The sequence below is a fragment of the Bison bison genome, unplaced genomic scaffold (assembly GCF_000754665.1).
Source record: "Bison bison bison isolate TAMUID 2011002044 unplaced genomic scaffold, Bison_UMD1.0 scf7180017864281, whole genome shotgun sequence".
Classification (NCBI taxonomy): domain Eukaryota; kingdom Metazoa; phylum Chordata; class Mammalia; order Artiodactyla; family Bovidae; genus Bison; species Bison bison.
In genome coordinates, this window is record NW_011494853.1 from 107,514 (window position 1) to 129,590 (window position 22,077).

The following is a 22,077-nucleotide window of genomic DNA, read 5'->3' on the forward strand; positions in this document are numbered from 1 at the left end:
ATCACATATAAACAGCTTGGGACATCACTATAGCTAAGACAAGAAAAGCCTAAGAGCAGTCTTGGCATCCATGACAAAATTTGGAATGTGTGCAGTGAGGTCACTGACCCTATGTCCATGTGACCAAAGATGTGGCCCTTTTGAAGACAAGTAGGACTTGTTTTGAGGGGGCAGAGAAGGTGCAACTTTTTTAAAAGTTTTTTCTTTTTTTTTAAAATTTATTTGGCTGCATCGGGTCTTAGTTGTAGCATGCGGGCTTTAGCTGTGGGGCACGTGGGATCTTCGTTCCTCAACCAGGGACTGAACCCACATTCCCTGCATTGCAAAGAAAGCCTCAGAAAATGCAACTTTTGAAAGTTGATCTAAAAGGGGGAAAAAAGAGAAGCAGGTGCATTAAGCAGATCACTCAAAGCTCAAGTGGGACTACACAACTAGTGCTAACTCTCCTCCAGAGCAACAGAACCAAACTAGTCTTTCACCTGGGATGAGCTCAGAAAAACCCCAGCCAGCGAACCGTTGAATGCAGTGTCAAGGCCAAGCCACCTCACCAACATTAGAGCTCGACAGTGGTGTCAGAGGGTGTGGATGGTTTCATTGTGTCTTAATTACTATTGTTTTCAAGTTGTACAGGTAAAAGATAAAAACATACTCATTTTAAAAAGTTTGTCCTACAGAAGAAAAAATAAAGGAAGTAAGGTGGTTATTTATTTAATCATTTTAATATTGATAGATATTTAAATAGTTTCTAATTTTTTCCTGAGGATTAGGTCTCTACACAGTATGTGTTTAGTGCCAGATAAAGGGTGCTATTCCCAAATATATTAATATATGTGTGTAGTGTTGACCATATCTAGATTAAACTAGTCCTCTGCTCAAATGGGTAGGTTTAAGGGAGGATTCAGATATACCATGTTTCTTGTTCAATTCCTCTAGTCAACTCATGAGCTAATAGAAACAACTAGAATAAGAAATTTTAAATTCCATTTTTTTTTATTCAAGCATTGAATATTCACTGATACAAGCAAGCACTGTTTTAGGTGTTCGAGATACAAGGGTGGATTAGATACAGTCTTTGTCCTAAAAATAATACAAAAGGGAAATTTAAATAAACACCACAATCCATAGTCGTCAACAGTACAGAATTACAATCTCCTCATCATTCCCTCCTATATCTTTTCTTTCTCTTTGCTTTATTGACCTACAATAAGCAGTTGTTTTATTTCAAGATTCCATTGACAATGCTGTGCCTTCTTTCCCTTTAATTTCATTTGTCATTATGTCCTACTAATCCCTCCTCTATCTCTAAACAACACCTTGCTTTCTCATCTATGCCCAACCCTACTAAGGATAAATAATGTTTTTCTTATTTTTTAGTCATTTGTGCCAAAAATAATTGGGAGATCAATCCACATAAACTGCTTCTGTAAATTTTCCTCTATAATAATGCCTTTACCAGAATGCCCACATTTCACATTGTGAAATTAAGGTGCAAATCACAGTCATAACAAGGAAAATACAGTCACACACTGGTTATTCAACCACAACTATGCATTTTCGAAAAAACTAAATTCAGTCAAGGCCAGTTCTTTACGGAAGTGTGAAGAGCTGAGACACAAAGCACCACCCTGCTCTCTCTCATTCACCTTCCACAACTTATTTCAGGTTTTACCTGCAAAGAGGCACTGTTAGGATAAAAGTATATTATCGGGGAGCAGTAGCATGTCAACCCACTAGCACACAGAAAAACCCTGTAATACACTCGCAATAGTACATATTTGCACAGATTTCATCAGCTCAGCTCAGAATATAACATTTTAAAGGTATTTTTGACAGAGATGATGGGGATGACTAAGCCAACAACCTTAGTCACTAGAGAGAGGGATACTAAAAACAAACCTTATCTATTTCACAAATTTGCCTGCACTCTTTAAAATGTTAAGATAACATCTAAGTTCTCTCAAAGAGAGTCCAGCAAGAAGCCATCAGTCCCAGGGAGGCGGCATTGATCCCACATCTAACTTACGTGCTAGAAGGGCAGCACTCACTAAAGGTGTGCTCACGAGAGGTCATCTCCCTCTTTTTAGGGAGCCACAGGACAGAAGGAACATTCATCACCGTCTGACCTTCTTACAGACCCACGGAAAATCAACCTCACAGCTAGAGGCCAGGAGACCACCTTTGCTGATGGTACCACAATTCTGTACCAAGCTGTTTGAAGCAATTCTGTAAGGAACCAAAAAAATCAATCACTTAAGGTGACGTGCAGAGTAAAGGAAGTTCTAAGGCATGAAAAGATTAAAAATGAGCAAATTCTTTCTGCCATTCAGACCTCACTTCTCTCAGCTCCCAAAACTGCAGAATAAAAATTACTCATTATCCTCTTTAAAGTGTCCTCTCTTTTTTTCCTTGCCCTTATCAACTATTGATTTCCTTCCTTGTTTCCTTTTTCTTTCCTCTCCTCTCCATCCATTATCTTTAGTCTATTTTCCCAGACATATAATTTCTTTTCCCCTTTTCTTTTCTCTTCTCTCTCTCTCTGCACTCTTTTGAAGCCCCTTACCTTGCGATGTTTAAGGCTGATCCATCTTCCCACCTCCAGCCAGAACTGTTTCTCAGACCAATCCAATAAAATTCCTGACTGAGGAGATTTTGGAGCTCGATCTAAATGAGAGGTTTCAGAAGATGAAAAAATGCAGAAAGGTTAAAAAGAGATGTAGGGTCATGGTAACACTGTTTTTCCTTACACCGTCTCTCATCACTGTTATTTATGAACTGAATGTGTGTGTCCCCTCCCTCCCTAGATTGCTATGTTGAAGCTCTGATATCACAAAGTGATGGCATTTGGAAGTAGCCTTTGGGCAGTAATTAGGTTTAGATGAGGTCTTCAGGGTGGCCCCCACACTAAAAATGGGATTAGTGCTCTTAAGGAAGAGGAAAAGGCTTCCCAGGTGGCTTAGTGGTAAAGAATCCACCTGCCAATGCAGCAGATATAAGAGACGTGGGTTTGATCCCTGGATCAGGAAGATCCCCTGGAGGAGGGCACGGCAACCTATTTCAGTATTCTTGTCTGGAGAATCCCATGGACAGAGGGGCTTGGCGGGCTATAGTCCATAGGGTTACAAAAAGTCAGACACGACTAAAGCAACTTAGCATGCAGTCTCTCACCACCACATGAGAGGCAGCTGTCTGCAAGCCAGGAAGAAGTTTCTCACCAGAAACCAAGTCTACCAGCATCTTGATCTTGGACTTGGCCTCCAGAACTCTGAGAAAGAAATGTCTGCGGCCTAAGCTCCCCCACCCTGTCTATGGTTTATAGCAGTCGTAGCAGACTGAAACAACCACCTACTCCAAATAACTACTCTCTCTTTCAAACCTTCATTCTAGAGATGTGTCGGTTGCAGAGTGCAATACTTCCTAGAACTGAACTTCATGCCTATAATTACACTCTTAGATCATGACAGATAAGATAACTATTACATCTCTACCTTCCACTGCAACTTCTTCCTTGATTAGATGGAGCACCAAATAGGTATTCAGATAAATACCAGATAAATATATATTCAAATAACTTTGAAAAAAAAAAAAGCTAAATACTGCTGTGAACACACTCATATTTCACATCATCATTTAACACTTATGTTATTATTAAACTTGCAACAATGTATTTGCATTGTTGTTTTTTCCCCACTAAACTCTCATTCTCCAAGTCCTCATCAATCTTCCATATGGCAAGAAAAAATAAACACAGTTTTTAAAGAAAAAGATGATGGTAAGGTTAAGTTGGTTATACTCTTTACATGTCCCAAGCTACCCACTAGAACAGAAATAAGATTCTTTGCTCTGTTGAGTCTGACCGGCAAATGAAAGAGTTTATATCCTAATGGAATTGTCTCTAGAAATACAATGAAATAAAATAAAGGTTAAATCCCAGAAGACTAATTTTGTATAGGATTTGGTGCTAGTGTAATAAATATATTTAGCAACAAGTAAACTACCACCTTGGATATGGCCCTATATTCCCAGCAAGTACTTAATTGTGTATGCTGGTGGGGGGACAGGGTCTGAAGTGTAAAGGAAGGGTAGGATAAATGAAATGACATCCTAATTTCCAGATTAGCTGGAAACCTTTTGTGTAGTACTTAAACAATTTGCTTAAAATGATTACTTAAATTAGGAAAAAAGTGAGTTTATCCTCATTCTTCCAATAAGATTATAAGAAAAACTGTCCATTTCTTTCTTCCTCGCATTTCAGTGGGAGGAATGACAGCTAATGAAACACAGAAATGAATAGACTTCATTCATTAAATAAATAAATAGATATAAACACAGACCTCAATTAGAGTCTGAAGAGCTGGGATTCGATAATACTCACAAACTCCAATCCTACACTTGATCACTACTCTCAAGATCCATACAATTCTAAGTCACATGATTCTGCCAGCTTACTACTTCTCCCTGATGAGGCTGGACAGGGCAAATGTTTACTGGATCACTTTCACTTGAAAATCAACATCCCACTTGAAAGAAGCTTTTAGAACCAGAGTGCGATTATCTATAGGGTTCTACGGACTCATGAATGATGTGTGTGCGTTACCGTAGAAGCAACATAAAAGCATAAACAAGAATGTTTATTGCAAGGGTGTGACCTCAGAAGGCTTATCTTGCAGAGAAGGTGTGAACTAGGCAATGAGGTGCTATGTCACTTTAGAACTAGTAATGTTTGGTTATACCTTAGAGAGGAAAAAGTATAAAACCTAAAAGCAAGATGAAGACAGAACACAAACAAGTGAAATCAGATACATTTTTTTCTTTCCTTTGCATTTTATTTCTAAGGTCAATATTTATGTCTTACACATGCACACATATGTTTTTGCAGGCAATATTTTTAAATTGTAATTAAAATACTGCTAAGGTATAGAACATACTCCTTACACTGCCAAAATGAACATGGTTTACAGGATATAGCTAAGATATTTCAGTCCATATGGAGATAAACTACTAAAATACCAAAGCTACTAAATTGGACATATCTTTGATTGGCTAACTTAATTTCAGGGACTATATACTAAATAACTAACCTCAAGGAAATAATTCATATAAATATGCTTGTAGCTGCTTAAAAATTGGAAATCAGATTTTTTTCTAGAAATACGAAAACAGTTAAGCAAAAATAGAATAATACAGAATTTTAAAAGATAAGTATCTGTAATCATTTAACGTGTGGAAAAAGGAATGAAATTATGCTACATTACAAAAGCAAAACATGAACATATGGTATCCAAAAAGCCTAGATATTTACATAGGGTAAATATGTAATTTTAAATAATAGGTATGTTATGTTTTCAAATAAAATAACTTACATTTTTTCTTCAATCTCCAGACACTTTTTCGGGTGAAGTACTTATCACAATACATGTAGTTATTAATTTGAAAAAAAAAAAGTACAATACGGAGCACCCATAAAGTCTAAAATTATTTAGATCTATTGTTTTCAATTTAGAGTTATTTCACTTGAAAATGTGTCTGGAAAGCTGAATAAACACACATTGAGCATATTACGTGAAAGTTTAACAAATATACTATTTAAAAATAACTTTATCCTCTGTTTTCAGACTTTTCAAATATATCCTATAGAATGTAAGCACTGACTGCTGTTGCTGCTGCTGCTGCTGCTGCTAAGTCGCTTCAGTCGTGTCCGACTCTGTACGACCCCATAACAGCAGCCCACCAGGCTCCCCCGTCCCTGGGATTCTCCATGCAAGAACACTGGAGTGGGTTGCCATTTCCTTCTCCAATGCATGAAAGTGAAAAGTGAAAGTGAAGTCGCTCAGTCACGTCCGACTGTTAGCGACCCCATGGACTGCAGCCAACCAGGCTCCTCCGCCCATGGGATTTTCCAGGCAAGAACACTGGAGTGGGTTGCCATTTTCTTCTCCAATGCAGGAAAGTGAAAAGTGAAAGCGAAGTCGCTCAGTCGTGTCCGACTCTTCGCGACCTCATGGACTGCAGCCCACCAGGCTCCTCCGTCCATGGGATTTTCCAGGCAAGAATGCTGGAGTGGGGTGCCATTGCCTTCTCCGTCTCCATTGACTACTAGCATATAAAAACATGCAGATACATAAAGAGATTTAAGGGAAACTGGACAGGGTACAAAATTACTAGAATTTAATATTGATAAGAATTTCCTCTATAATTTTGTGTATGTGCACAATAGTAAAAGTTAGTAAGCCTTGCTGTGTAAACCGAGCACTCTCTTTAAAAGAGTGAAACGCTGGGGTCCCACCAATTGGGGTGGCAGGAGGACCCGCACTCCCGCTTCACTAAGTCTCCACGGCACACCTGCCCACAGGCACGTGGCACGTTCTTCTCCCTGCAATGCCCAGGAAGGAGGTCGGCTCCACCCAGGGAGCAACAAAGGGAGAGCCCAAGAGATATGGTTCTCTGCTAACCTGCTCCTGCAAAAAAGAGGAAATCAGAGTGGAAACCAAAAAATGGTGGAAGGAAAGGATAAATCTTCAAACCAAAAAAAAACACAAAAACCCACAAACAAAAGGGGAAAAAAGAACACGAGGAAAACAGGCTAACCAAGACACAAGATTTACCTGCAGAAAACAGAAACTAAGAGCGAGGAGAACCCAGCCTCTGATGAAGCAGGAGACAAAAGAAGCCAAATCTGATTCAAATCACCGCCCAGTCTTAGTGGTCCCTGTCTCCCTTCTTGTACAATACAGGGCAATATGTTTATCAACTATTTTGTAAATGCAAAATTGTGAGTAGCTCTGGAAACATTTTTAAGAAGGAGGAAATTCAACATTATTCCATTTTTTAAGTGCTAACTGCTTTTCCTTAAGAGGTGAAATCATTTAGTGGTTTGTTTTTGTTTTTGTTTTTTTTTTTTTGGTACAACCAGAAAATAGAGGGATATTGAATACAGAGGCTTTGATTGTCTTGGGTATCAGCTTAACATTGCATAGATGGACTAGATTTTATATCCTCCAATACAAAGCACACTAAATGGCAAACTGGAGTCAGTTGTGTGTTTAACATGTCTTGGACACTTTGAATTACTTTTATTCCCAAGTTGGTTTTCGTGAAATTGTTTCTTAAAAGAAAAATCACGCCTTGATCTCCGCTCTCCCTGTCAGAATTTTGTGTACTCTGTAACATCTTTGTTCAGGTAGTCCAGTTTTCCTAGTAACTTTCTTCATCTGCTGTGAAAGATTAATATCATATACACTACTAATGAATTTTCAAATTGTGAATCCGTGGGACATATGATATAACAGTGTATGAACACTTGAAGGCATTCATACTTAACATACTGTTAAAACAAGTTTGCCTTCACATTTTAAACTGGAGAATAACTTGGATAATTGTTCAGAAATGAATCACAATTACATGGGTTTTTTTTAGATTTTTGGTACAAATGTTAAGAATTATACACAAATTTAAACTTCTGTATACTGGTAAATCCTAAAGGAAATCAACACTGAATATTCATTGGAAGGACTGGTGCTGAAGCTGAAGCTCCAATACTTTGGCCACCTGATGCAAAGAGCTGACTCAGTGGAAAAGACCCTGATGCTGGGAAAGACTGAAGGCAGGAGAAGGGGATGACAGAGGATGAGATGGTTGGATAGCATCACTGACTCAATGGACATGAGTTTGAGCAAGCTCTGGGAGATAGTAAAGGACAGGGAAGGTTGGCAGGCTACAGTCCATGGGGTCACAAAGAGTCAGACGTGACTGAACAACACAACAAAATACTGATCTTCAAAACCATCAGTACAATTTCAATTATGAAAGAAAAAAAAATAGTAAAACACTGTCCATCAACAGATGAATGGATAAACAAAATGTGGTCCTATCCATACAATGGAATATTATTCAGCCTTTAAAAGGAATGAAATTCTGATACCTGCTACAGCACAGATGTACCTTGGAAACATGCCAAACAAAAGAAGCCAATGAAATAATATAAGCCAGATACAAAAGGACATAAGAGGAAAATTCAGAGAGAAAAAGATTAGACTAGTAGTCACCAGGGTCTGGGGGGTCGGGTTATGGGGAGTTACTGTTTACTGGGTGTGGAGTTTCTGTTTGGGGTGATATAAAAGGTTCTGGAAATGAACAGTGGTCACAGTTGCACAATGATGTGAATATACGTAATTCCACTTAATTATATACTTGAAAATTGTCAAAATAGTAAGTTGTATGTTATTGATGCTTTACCACACTTTTTAAGTTAAAAAAAAAGGAGTGAGAAGTATCCTAACCTACCTACCAAAGATATGCTTTGGCTTGAAGTTCATAATGGTTGCTTTATTTGGTTATGAAGAAAGGGTGATAAACACACACACATTACCAGACTACAAAGACCTCAAGTAAAACAATTCTCCTATCATCTACCATCTGCTTCCAGCCATTTAGTTCTATCTTCGAACATATCATTTCAGATTTCCTCAAAAGGGAAAAACTCAATTCAACAAATCATAATTTACTTTGTGATACATATTTTACTGAAATTTCACACTCTGGGAGACAGAAAAGAAAAACAAAAGTTATTTCAAATCTGGGCTTTATTTCAAGTGTCAAGGAAATTAAAATGGAAAGAAGGAAAACTAAAATGAAGTGATTCCTCCTATGTTAAAAAAAAAATTTCACATAGATTTTTCTCACTTAATACTTGTAATGATTCTGGAAAAAAACTTCTCCACTTGGTACATGAGGAAATTGAGAGTCAACGAGGTTAAGAAACTTGCTGAAGCTCACATAGCTAGTAAGCAATTTAGTAAAAACAAACTCATGTCTCTCTGAAAGAAATGAAGCTGTTTAATAACCTGAATCTACTTTACATTATGGGGATAAGTGACCATGTTATCATAGTCTTTATAGTCACAGAAGGAAACCTTCAATATAATTAGATGGCTTCTCTGGTGGCTCAGAGGGTAAAGAGTCTGCCCGCAATGTGGGAGACCTGGGTTCGATCCCTGGGTTGGGAACATCCCCTGGAGAAGGAAATGGCAACCCACTCTGGTACTCTTGCCTGGAAAACCCCATGGACGGAGAAGCCTGGTAGGCTACAGTCCATGGGGTCGCAAAGAGTCGGACACGACTGAGCGACTTCACTTTCACTTTCAAACCTTAAATACAAGAAAAGTCAATACTGAAACTTCAGGGAGAAGATAGGGACAATCCCAAAGTCATAAACTCTAACAGGGATGATGGTTCAAGTTGAACGAGAGATTGTTAAAGCAATAAAGTCTGAAGATATAATCTCAAATTATGATAATGAGGAAGAAAGATGTTATACTGGGAGGAGCATCAGGATAGGTGTAAAGAAACCAAAGTATTTCCACAGGGAACTCTTTAGTCAGCATATATTTTAAAATAACACACCAACAACTATAAGAAACAAAAGTTAACAATCAAAATAAACTTATCTATATGGAGAAAAAAACAAAAACAAAAATCAAGAATTTGAACATATCTAAAGATAAATTCTACAGATGGTGATTGCAGCCATGAAATTAAAAGACGCTCACTCCTTGGAAGAAAAGTTATGACCAACCTAGATAGCATATTGAAAAGCAGAGACATTACTTTGCCAACAAACGTCCGTCTAGTCAAGGCTATGGTTTTTCCAGTAGTCATGTATGGATGTGAGAGTTGGACTGTGAAGAAGGCTGAGTGCCGAAGAATTGATGCTTTTGAACTGTGGTGTTGGAGAAGACTCTTCAGAGTCCCTTGGACTGCAAGGAGATCCAACCTGTCCATTCTGAAGGACATCAGCCCTGGGATTTCTTTGGAAGGAACGATGCTAAAGATGCATCTTCAGTACTTTGGCCACCTCATGCGAAGAGTTAACTCATTGGAAAAGACTCTGATGCTGGAAGGGATTGGGGGCAGGAGGCGAAGAGGACGACAGAGGATGAGATGGCTGGATGGCATCACTGACTCGATGGACATGAGTCTGAGTGAACTCTGGGAGTTGGTGATGGACAGGGAGGCCTAGCGTGCTGCGATTCATGGGGTTGCAAAGAGTCAGACATGACTGAGGGACTGAACTGACTGAACTGAAAGATAAATTCAAAGAACAGGAAGAGCAAGAAAGAGTAGTTGCCATAAGGTAAACAGAACATTGAGGAAATAACAGAACAATTCAACTTCAATTTTTTTCATTTTCTCAAAAATAAAATAAATCTTGAAGTCCAAGCACAAAAAAGAGATAATAAGTGAACACGTCAGCATATAATTTTCATGTAAATACATTTTAAGGATAGTAAAAAAGAAAAATAAGTGAACACCTCACTATTTAAAAATATTTAAATCCCAAGGGCCATAAAATATACATCCCAGATTCAAATTCAAATAATATTTTAAACATTATTTGTACAGCAAAGGAACCAGAAGACAAACAACTGAAAAAGTGATTTCATTTTTCAGCGTGCACAAGATGGATTCTGAAAGCTGTTAAACACAGTATTTCTGCAAGAATTTAAAAGGTGGGTTGGTATGGAGTTTAAAATCTGGCTCTGAAAAGAAAGTTTGGCTCTGTCAGATTTGTAGCCTTGGACTTGCTCACTAACTCTTCTGAATTTTATTCACTCAATGAAATAGAGTGGTTGAATTCTACTTCATAGAATATGCTGTGAAGATTAAGAATAATAAAATAGAATTGAATTCCTATCACATAGCAGGTGCTCAACACACGGTAGTTTCTATTTTTATTATTTTCCTTATAAGCTTGGCTATCTATAACTGATCTAAGAGGGGGACTATAGTTATATATCTTACTGAAAGATAACTATTTAACAGTGTAAGAGGGACACTTCTGATAGCCTTGGAGCCTCTAGCATAGAGCAAACTAATTCCCTAGCAGTATTCTCCACCACTGGAATGTCAGAAAACTTTGGTTTTCATAGATTTTTATGCTGTTTTGGTAGCTGTTTAGACCTAAGTAGTGCTAGCAGTAAAGAATCTGCCTGCCAATCCAAGAGACCCAAGAGATGCAGGTTCAATCCCTGGGTTGGGAAGATCCCTTGGAGGAGGGCCATGGCAACCCACTGCAGTATTCTTGCCCAAAGAATTCCATGGGTAATGGAGCCTGGCGGGCTACAGTCCCTACGGTCACAAAAAGTAGGACACAACTGAAGCAACTTGTCATGTGCAATACTAGGAAAAGCAAGCATTTATCTTAAATTAGTATATAAATATTGCCGTGAGAATAAAAGAATAACAACACTGGTACAACAAAATCAACAGACTAGACATAAGTCAAGTTGGTTTTACAGGATCTTACAAAAGCTGAGGGAAAGAAAAAGAATCAGGCCAGAGAACCAAGCAAAATTCCACAGGAAAATCAGATATAAGACTTATCTCTAGTTGCTATGCAATCTCTCAGGGATATTCTACTGAGAGCATAGAATATCCTTTCCAGGACTGATTTGAATCAAGGGTCCTTAAAAGGAAATAAACCAGTTTTGGAAATGCAGCCAGTGTAACTCTGTTCAGCTTACTCAATGGTAGATCAGGATTTACAGTAAGTAGAGAAAGAATGGAAAGATGAAATCCTTTAACACTCATACATTCCTCCAGGGGACCTCAGAGAAACAGAGCCACGCCCACCTCCCAGCTATCCTGGGTTGCAGCCGTCATTATCACACTGCAATTATGGTAGCTGCCTCTCTGCAATTCTCCTGGGCACTGTCTTGTATTATGATTCACTACTCTGTTTATCAGTGTTTCCTCAACAGTCTTTCAAGCTGTCTGCTCACTTCTGCTATTGATTTCACTCAGCCTAAGAACTCAGATGGAGTTGTATCAGAATGAGAATAGGAGTTGCTGCAAAAAGGTCCAGAAAGTGCCATAAAACCATGATTCAGTAGGTCTAAAGAATACACCCCAGTGCATTCTGTCACCTAGTTTATGGAAGGATAAAGGAAAAGTAAATCACACAAGTGCACTGATTTGAAGTTAGAGTTAATGCAGAATTTCAAAAGAATGAGATAACACAAATCCAGATGCTTGAGTCTTCTCTTAAAATAGGAAGTTACAGACTTTATAGACCGTATGTTCTCTCCAACTGCTTCAGAGTAATTCATTGCTTCTCAGAATTACCCCAAGGGATGTTTAATATAGTTGAGTTCTTAATAAACTCTTCTCTGTGAATCTACCCCAAAAGGAAGGTGTAAAACAATATCAAAACAGAAAACTCAGCATGAAATTAGCACAAAAACCTAAGGAGGATTCCTTATTTTCTTTGCATATGTTATTTAAGTTGACAGGTTAGAATTTGATTGATTTTCATACCAGGTAACCTCAGGATGTCAACTCCTTGTGTTACTTTGAGATGCTCCAGGATTCATAAAGAACTCACTTCCTGACAGTTAGGTGGACAGGAAGGATCTGAGATGCCAGTAGGAAGTGGAGCCCAGCAGTTCAACTCTGCAAGGAGTGTAAAGTCACACACACACACACACACACACACACACTTTCCTTCCTTCTTTCTCAAGTTTCTGAAACTGCTTCTTCCTCATGCCCTCAGCACAACCCCAACTGATTCCTAGTCTAGACTTATTGAATTCAAATGAATGAAGGCAAAATATTATGAAGAAGGCACTAAGTCCCCAGGCTACCTCTCTTTCCCTCTATCCCAAGTTCCCCCAGCTCTTACTGGTGAGAGAGAGCTGGTGAAACTTGTAAAGTGAGTAAAGTGCCTCTTTACTGTTAGACTCATATGTGTCTGGATCTAATGCTTTCTTTTATTAGATTTGTGAAAGTGAAGTGAAAGTGAAAGTCGCTCAGTCATGTCTGAATCTTTGAGACCCTATGTAATTAGCCTTTCCCTTATCCAGGGGATCTTCCCAACCCAGGGATCGAACCCAGGTCTCCAGCATTGCAGGCGGATTCTTTACCCACTGAGCCACAACAGAAGACTTGTATTTATGGTCTAATTCTTCCCCATAATACTCACCATCCTGCCACCTCCAACGCACACACACACACATGCATACATACCAAATGGAGCATCTAGGTATATAAATGAGGGTTGTTGGGGGAGGAAAAGGAAAGAACATTTCTTTTGCTCCTCAAAAGAGGATACATGATACATTTGAACAGCATTCTCCAACAAAACCTCCTACATTTACTAAATGTTTGCACTTACCATTTCCTTGCTGTCTTTAAACATAAGGAGATGCGCGTCTTTGGCTAAGCAGAATTCGAGGCTAGAATTCCAGCTCTTTTTTTCCACTGAAAAGTAATAACAGTGGTCACCATACCCCATCCAGTGGTCTGGGCAGTGAGGACAGCCAGCACACTTGGAACCTGGAAAAGAAGAGGTTTGGGTCACATCTTTATGGATCACTTGATCTTGGCAATGAAATGGGGGATAAACTGTCTTTCCTGCCCTCTACCTTTCAGATTAAGGTTTAGAGAAATGTACAACAATGCACAGTCTCAAATTAAATATCTGACAATGTCCAAGTCTATTACTACTACTGAACATTCTATTAAGCAAGGATGTGAAGGGGCAGGGAAGGAAATGAATACAAGCTGGCTGAGGACTGGGAAGAGAGTCCCTTGTTTGTGCTAGACATTAGTATGCACGTGTGACATATACAAAACAGGTAATATAACAGTGTATCTGCATGAATGTATTGCTGTATTATTTATATAGGCTCAGAGCATACATTGTGTAACTGCATAATGCACATTGCTTCACTCAGGTAGAATCTTTCAGAATATGCAACTTCAGTCTGACACTCCATAATAGTGCAAAAGAAAAGGACAGAAATGAGAAAGAGCAAACTTATCTAGAATGAAAGGCTGTTTGGGTTTTTTTTTTCAATCACAAATGCATTAAAAATTCACTGAAAATTGGATAAAAGACATACTTCATCAGAAAGAATTCTTTCTAGATATTAAAAAAAAAAAAGATTTTCTGACAGAGAAGAATATCAGCTGCTAAAGCAAAAAGTCATGCCATTCTCCTCACTGAGCTCTTTTATATACAGACACTCTCATTCCTTTAAAATGGTTGTGCTATAGATTTGTGAAAATGAAAGGGAACTGAAAACGCTTTCGAGGTAATTTCAATGAAAATTCCAAAATTCTATTGATTTTCTATTTCCACAAGACATATTTGTATAAATCCACCAAAACACAATCTCACAATAGGCAAGTGTGAACCATTATATCGAGTGAGCATACGTGTGGATACATAATTGAAGAGCAGATTTTATATCTATTCCAGATTTGAAGTTAAAAAGTGGAGAAAGTAGTCAACCTTTAGACAACCTTTCTGTAGGAAGGCCTGGCATGGGAACAGCATAGGGTTCTGGAGATCAAGCTATGAAGTCGACACCTTATAATTTGTGCTTTTTCCATACAACTGTGATGGTATCCAGCCTGAAGGAAAAATTCCTGACTTGCCTAGGAGTCTCCTTCTGTCAAAAGTTGAACTTGTATCTAACGTAGAGGTCCTAAGACTGAACCCTTAGTACCCCAATTAATAAAGTCCGTCCAACCAGTCACTTGGGGCTTCCCTAGTGGCTCAGTAAAGAATCTACCTGAAATGCAGGAGACCTGAGTTCGATCCCTGGATTTGGAAGATCCCCTGGAGAAGGAAATGGTTATCCACTTTAGTATTCTTGCCTGGGAAATCCCATGGACAAAGGAACCTGGCAGGCTACAGCCCACAGGGTCTCAGAAAGAGTCAAACAAAACTTAGCCACAAAACAACAATAGCAATAGCCTGTCACTAATAATCATGCTCAGATAACAAAAACCTAAGTTAGAACTCTGGATTGTGAAACAAAAACCGAAGGCTCTCTGGATCATCATATGTAAGGATGTAGAACTAAATCTAGAAAAGTTCATTTTAGAAAATGGGAAAGCTCACTAAATGGGAAAAATTAGAATATGCTTAATTAAATTACAGTATATCTCATGTGAAAAGTTAAACACAATACTAAAATTATAATTTGATTTTCATGCTAAATATGGTAGTAGGTAGGAAAATGTTTATGACACAATATCAAACCAAAAAGCAATACACAAAATTATAAGCATATTGTGATCAGAACTATATCCAGCCTTATTGAAAAAAAAAAAAAGTGAGGTGAGGGGGATTTTAGAGGACTTAACTGAAATCCTGTTAAAAGAATAAATACTTAACACAAATGCATGTACTCAAAAACTAGAAGACTATGCCTGGGAGATACTCTTGTGTATGTTGGTTTATTTTGCTGGGACTATTTTTCAAGTTTTCTGTTATGTTCTATTGCTTTTATACGCAAATTTTGGTTTAAGTTAGCACTTACCCCGGTACAGAATCCACTGCAATAGCAGCGTACTTGCTAGAATGGTGGACAGAAGCCCCAGAGCTATCGCCACATGGTAAGAGCGAGGGGATCTCGAGGAAGAAGCTGCAAGAATAGAATCCAAAAAAATATCCTGAGTCAGAATAAAAGTTGAAGGAGAAAAGGTCAGGGAAGGATAGCTGGGATCTGGAAGCAATTTGGCCTGGTTGGAACTGCAATCCAGGCCTTAAAGTTTCCTTTCCTGGATCTGTCAGGGCCAGGCTCTGAAGTTGAGGGTGGCCACCATTAACTTGATCAAGGAATATATTTTACTTATCCAGTGAAACATACATTTTGTTTGAAACTGTGGCTTGCACAGTCTCATGCTTTAGTGGTGAGAATATAAATTGGAACAACTTCTTTGGATGGCAGTTTGGCTGTGTCCCCAAATCACAAAGGCATTAATTTACCTTTTGACTCAGCAATTTGTCTTCAAGAAATTTTTCCTGCAGACATTCACACATGTATAAAATGTCATTTTTTTAAGGCCACTCAGCAACAATATTTGTAGGAGAAAAAGACTAAATTCAACCTATCAATAAAAGATGAGTCAAATACATTCTGACGTAGCCATAAAGTCAATATGCAATTTCTAACAAAAAAACAAAGACAAGCTTTTTTTATATATATGGAGTGATTTTTCAAGGAATATAAAGGGAAACAGTTAACAAAACAGTCTGTTTGTGAAACAGTGTAGCTAATAGGCATTTCTGAAAATAGACACATGCATCTGATAAGGTTGCTTGCCTTGGGGAGGGGAAACAGGTCAATGGGGACAGAGATAGGAGGAAGACTTTTTATTTTCTTCTATACTTTTTAAATTTTGAACCATATGATGTATTATTTATTCAAAATTGATATAAATAAAACTTAAATGAAAATAAAATAACTGACACCTCACAAGTGCTTTAGAACCTGTCATAATTGGAAGAGTGATCAGTTTAGGTTGATAATTTGTTTAAGGATAGGACATTACTTCATATTAACTCTGTTGTATACAATGTATACCTAAGAATGGTATTTTTCTCATTTGGAAAATAACAGATTTTTCACACCAATTTTTTATTTTAAAATGGTAGCAATCCCATAGTCTGATTGTGTAGGACTGATAGTGTGAAAGGCAGAAATTTATAAATTAAGGCATTTAAGTTCTAGTTTTGACTCCTTTATTTGATAGCCTTTAATTTGTAAATTGAGAAAATAATTCTGCTTATTTGGGCCTCACTTTCAAATTTAAATTTTAGGTAAATGATACTGTAGATGTAGGTATCTAGGATGTATTTTGAACTTCTTAAAGAAATTCATAGTGAAAATAGCTTAAAATGAGAGAGTTGTGTATTTTAACTATTTGGACTGATAAATCCAAAAGCATTTGATTTTTTAGTGATACAAAAAATGCATTTGCACTATAGAACAATATTTAATGAAATAAATGTTGATTTTAGATATTACACTAAGTGTAAAAAAGTTCAAAACATAATTGCATAAATTGTATATGTGCAACCACAATTCAGTTAAAAAAATTAACTGAAATTTAATATTTTTAATGTACTTTATATTAAAAGACTCTTAGTGAAGTACTTGTAGTAAAGTCTGTATAAAAAAGCAAAAATATGTCAAAATAGTAATAGTGATGATCACCATGTTGTAAAATTATTAGTGATTTTATTTTATTATATCTGCTCTCATAGTTTCTCTAATTCTTATAATAAGCATGTACTGATTTTTTAATTTCTCCTGGAGAAGGAAATGGCAACCCACTCCAGTATTCTTGCCTGGAGAATCCTATGGACAGAGGAGCCTGGCGGGCTACAGTCTGTGGGGTCGCAAGAGTCAGACATGTCTTAGCAACTAAACCACCACCAATACTTTTGTAAAGAGATTTTTAATATTGTTTTAATGCTCCTGACCTATTTTCCCATTACCAAGCAGAACACCCCAGAAAGCTGGTGTAGGAATAAGCATACTGGCAATAAATAAGAATGTGCAGTGTCCACTGGATACAAACAAAAACCACTTGCCTAGAAATTAAAATTATAGTCAAGTTTCAACTTATCACGAATTGTGTGATCATATACACAAACTTTAAAATGCACATTCTTTCTTATTTAACATTTCTATTCCTTAGAAATTAGCACAGATATAACCCCAAACAAGGAAAAATAAGTACAAATAAAACATTAAATGCTCTATAATTTACAGTAATAGAAATAAATCTAAATGTCTAAGTATAGTGGAATGATTTAGCAAATTATAGCAGTGATTTCAAGGGACAATACTAAAACTTGTAATAGTAAGACTATGAGGCAAAAAAGAGAGAAACCTTATGGAGCTACACTAAAGAATGCACTTCATGGGAGTTTGCTCCCCAAGATATGAAATCAAATATTAATTTTGGCACTTGCACAGTTATCTGCCTGTCTCAGCAAGTGTTTTCTCAGGGTTCCATGTAAGAATGGTTTGTTTCATCTTCAAATTCCCAGAGTCACAGGGTCTAGTATCTGTAACGCTCTTAATACCTTCTTTCTACACTTGTCACCTTTCTGGTGCAACACCGGGGGTGTGGGGAAGACCTAGTTATATGAATTAACTTCTTTTCTGACAAAATCTTAATATAACCCTGTGGCAAAATTATTGGTGTCCTTCTCTTCATTTCATAGCCAGAAAAACAGAGATGCCTAGAATTTGCACAGCTGGTCCACAGTTGCCCCAAACATTTACAAAGAGATAAAGTTCTCCCAACAAATTTCTTGCTTTAGTTCAGGAGCAATAAAGACAAACAAAATTGCCCCAGCTTGTGTTTCATAGATAAGATGACAGAAGTGAAGGGTTAGAAAACAATTTACCTGAAACCTAAGATCAGATCCTCAACCACATACAAAATTTTCATATTCCAACTCTGGACTTCAAAATGAACTGAAGGCATTTCTCCAAATGACCCTCTATTTTTCTGCATTCTCTACTCCAAATGTATTCTCCATCTCATTTATTCACCTAGCCTACGGTGACTATGGACAGTTTTCCACACTTGATCGGTTAACTCACCTTCTTGCTGCTGTCGGTCGTCCTTCAGAGCTTGGCGTGCAGCAGAAGACTTAATTATGGAATAAGTAACATTGTCAGTCATCTTCGTCTAATATCTTTCACATTCAGTTGAGAGAATAAAATTATACAAGCGTGAAGAGACAGGGGTAAGTGAGGAAACAGCCCAATCTCTAAACTGCTAGCAGGAAACTTGAAGGTTTTATAAAAAAAAAAAAAAAATGGGCCAGCATGACAAAAGCAGAAGTAATTTTTCAGGAAATGATTCAAACTCTGGGGCTGCCTATAGAAATTAATATTCTAAACTCTGATTTTTTTATGTTTTATTTATTTAATCTCACCATACTCTCTAGATCCTCATTAAGTACAAATTAAATTGACTCCCTATCTCATCTAATTCTATTGACCAAGGAAACGTTGCCCTTAAATTCAGTAATTCAATTATGGAAACTGGAATAAAAATATGAGAGTGGTTCCTAGCTATGAATTTATTTCAGATTTTATATTTGCTCGTTCCCTTTTAAGAAAACAGATGAAAAAATAAATAAATAAATAAAAGGAAAACAGATGCATGCCAAATGGGACTGATCTCATTGTTCCTTGGAGCTTTGGGTAGTGGTATAAGATAGAGAAATGGGAGGTTGGTTTGCATGTGGCTGGAATTATAGGAGAAATGGGCTCTTGCCCAGATATATGTTCTGTGAGTGTGTTATACCTCTGTGTTCCCCAAAACGTTCTCCCAATTATGATTTAATCTTTACCCTTCACAGGCAAGAAACTTCATTTAATTTTCTCTCCTTGTTCTCTTATTTTTATATGCTGAGACAACCACAAAGAGGAATAAATTAAGTAACTACATAGTAAGGTGTCAGCTGCTATTGTTCAGTTGCCCAGTCGTGTTCAACTCTTTGCGACCCCATGGACTGCAGCACGCCAGCCTTCCCTGTCCTTCACTATCTCACAGAGTTTGCTTAAACTCATGTCCACTGAGTCAGTGATGCCATTCAACAATCTCATCCTCTGTCACCCTCTTCTCCTCCTGCCTTCAATCTTTCCCCAAATCAGGGTCTTTTCCAAAGAGTCTGCTCTTTGCATCAGGTGGCCAAAGTATTGGAGCTTCAGCTTCGGCATCAGTCCTTCCGATGAATATTCAGTGTTGATTTCCTTTAGGATTGACTGGTGTCGATAATTTATTTCAAATAGGTGAAATTGAAATAAAAAGTTAAAGACAATAAAAGGGAACTTAAATTCCAGGAATAGATAAGGTCACCAAGTCAGAATGTATAAAGACAGAAGCGAGGGAAGAGAAACAGGGAGAGCATAGTAATTAAAAACTAATAAAATTCTATTTCCGGCCGGGACAGAGTGATACTGGACTTGGCCTTCAGCCAAAACACTCTACATGACAAAATACATGAGGCAGCTGTTTTCAGGGATGGATCAGGCAGCACTGTGACCCTTGAGAGAACACAACGCACAAAGGTAAGCGCTAAGGTCACTCTGGTATTCTGCCTAGGACCACTTTCCAGCCCAAAACAGGAAAATGAATCCTAAAATAGAGCAGGAGTCTCATGAAGCTGAGGAGGCAGAGATCCAAGTCTTGAGCTGCTTGTTGTTGTTCAGTCACTCAGTCATGTTTGATTCTTTGCGACCCCATGGACTGTAGCACGCCAGGCTTCCGGTCCTTCACCATCTCCTGGAGTTTGCTCATACTCAATGTCCATTGAGTCAGTGTCCATTGAGTCAGTGATGCCATCCAACCATCTCATCCTCTGTCGTCCCCTTCTCCTCCTGCCTTCAGTCTTTCACATACCTGGAATTTGCAGATCAGGGTGACTGACATGAGAAAGTGGCACAGAGAAAGGTGTCCAAAAGCCATCATGTGAGCTCATTCTCTAAGTCCCTGGCCGAGAGCCAGATGACAGATAGAACAAGACTCTGTGGTCCCTGCTGAGATGAACTTCTGTGGTCGTGCACCAGTGGTGGTGCAGTGCTGACCAGGGCAAACAAAGAAACAAAGCACAACCGGACAAAAAGATCCACCAATAATTGAGCTGCCTTTGAGAATGAATGTTGATGCCCTTAAAAGGAAGACAACATAAACAAAATGTGGTCTATATATATGTTGGGGAGGAGGAAATCCCCCACACACACCCCTCTAGAGTACTTGTGGCTGGACTAATAATAAAATTGACACGACAGATTAACAGGAGAAAGAAAAACATTTTAATTCATGAACATGGAGGATTCATAGAAATGGGACCTAAGAGGTGACCAAAGCAGGCAGCTTTTATATTTCGCAGACAAAGAAACAATAAATTTGTGAGGAGCTGACAAGGCAAAGAAACTTGGGTTTTGAGTGACCAATCAGTGAAGAATATAGACAGAGTTGGGCACTGGGGTAATAAATAAAAGAAGTAACAAGGTTTGTTTATACGAGATTCTTGGCCCCAAATTCTGTCTTTGGTGAAAAGGGTGGACTTCTATCAGTACCTCCAGAGGTGGGAAGCACTCCTTTCACAGAAGAGGCTTACTTCCTGCTTTCAGGGAGACAGAGAGGAAGGCCACAGAGTCACTCTTGAATAGGCCATTTCTTAAGTAACTTTAATTGAGAATAATCAATGTGCCACTGAGGCACATTTGGGGGTAGTCTACCCTGGGCCCCAACAAACACATACAGTGAAATAATATTCAGTCCTTAAAATGAAGAAAATCCTGTCACATCCCATAACATGGATAAACCTTGAAGGCCTTAGTTTAGTTTCTGCTTCACTCTTGTCCAACTCTTTGCAACCTCAGGGACTATAGCCTGCCAGGCTCCTCTGTCCATGGAATTTTCCAGGCAAGAAAAGTGGAGTTGGCTGCACTTCCTTCTTGAAGTTTTCTTCCTTCAGGGGATCTTCCTGACCCAGGGATCGAACCCACATCTCCTGCCTCTCCTGCATTGCAGGCAGAAAGGAAATACACTGATTGCAAAAAGACAAACACTTTGTGATTCTTTCCACTTGTATGAAGTATCCAAAACATTCAAATTCATACAAACAGAAAATAGATTGGTGGTGGCCAGGAACTGGGGAGGGGGAGAAATGGGTTGTTGTTTAATGGCTTAAGAGTTTCAGTTTTGCAACACGAAAAACTTCTGGAGATTGGCTACATAACAATGTGAATATACTTGTATTAGTCTGCCTAGGCTGTCATGGCAAAATGCCATAGGCTTAAACAATCGAAATTTATTTTCTCACTGTTACAGACACTGGAAATCCACAATTAACAGGCCTGAAGAACTGGGGTCTAGTGAGACCACCCACCTTGGGTTGCAGCAGCTACCTTCTCACTATGGTCTCACATGGCCTTTGCTCTGTGCAGGTATACAAAAGAGAGAGAGCAAGGGAGCTCTGTACTGTCTCTTCTGATAAGGACACTAAGCTGCTCAGATTAGGACCCCACTGTTATGAAGTCATTAACCTTAATTATTACTTCCTTACAGGCCCTTCTCCAATAGAGCCACACTGGAGGTTAAGCCTTCAGCATATGAACTTGGGGGTGGGAGGCGACACAAATATTCAGTCCATAACAATACTTAACACTACTGAACCGACAAACTTTAAAATGGTTAAGATGTTTTTAAAAAAAAAAAAAAGGAAGAAGGAAAAAAGGAAGGTAACCTAAG

General features: G+C 38.2%; 1 protein-coding gene across 1 annotated transcript; it reads right to left on the reverse strand.

Moving 5' to 3' along the window:
• Positions 1 to 988: 988 nt before the first annotated feature.
• On the reverse strand, positions 989 to 18,590 carry KLRG1 (killer cell lectin-like receptor subfamily G, member 1). Its single transcript, XM_010849342.1, has 5 exons — positions 18,411 to 18,590; positions 15,327 to 15,431; positions 13,169 to 13,329; positions 2,561 to 2,661; positions 989 to 2,223 (listed from the first exon to the last, which is right to left on the reverse strand). The coding sequence occupies exons 1-5, from the start codon at positions 18,490 to 18,492 to the stop codon at positions 2,112 to 2,114; spliced, it is 561 nt and encodes a 186-aa protein (XP_010847644.1). The 5' UTR covers positions 18,493 to 18,590; the 3' UTR covers positions 989 to 2,111.
• Positions 18,591 to 22,077: the final 3,487 nt, after the last annotated feature.

What these genes read in the sequence shown, in the direction of transcription:
- KLRG1 (XM_010849342.1), bottom strand. Translation starts at nt 18,492, where the DNA reads ATGACTGACAATGTTACTTATTCCATAATTAAGTCTTCTGCTGCACGC. An exon ending in CGACCGACAGCAGCAAGAAG is followed by an intron (nt 15,432 to 18,410) that starts GTGAGTTAACCG and finishes CTATTCTTGCAG; the next exon opens with CTTCTTCCTCGAGATCCCCT. An exon ending in TCAGCCTTAAACATCGCAAG is followed by an intron (nt 2,224 to 2,560) that starts GTAAGGGGCTTC and finishes GGTTCCTTACAG; the next exon opens with AATTGCTTCAAACAGCTTGG.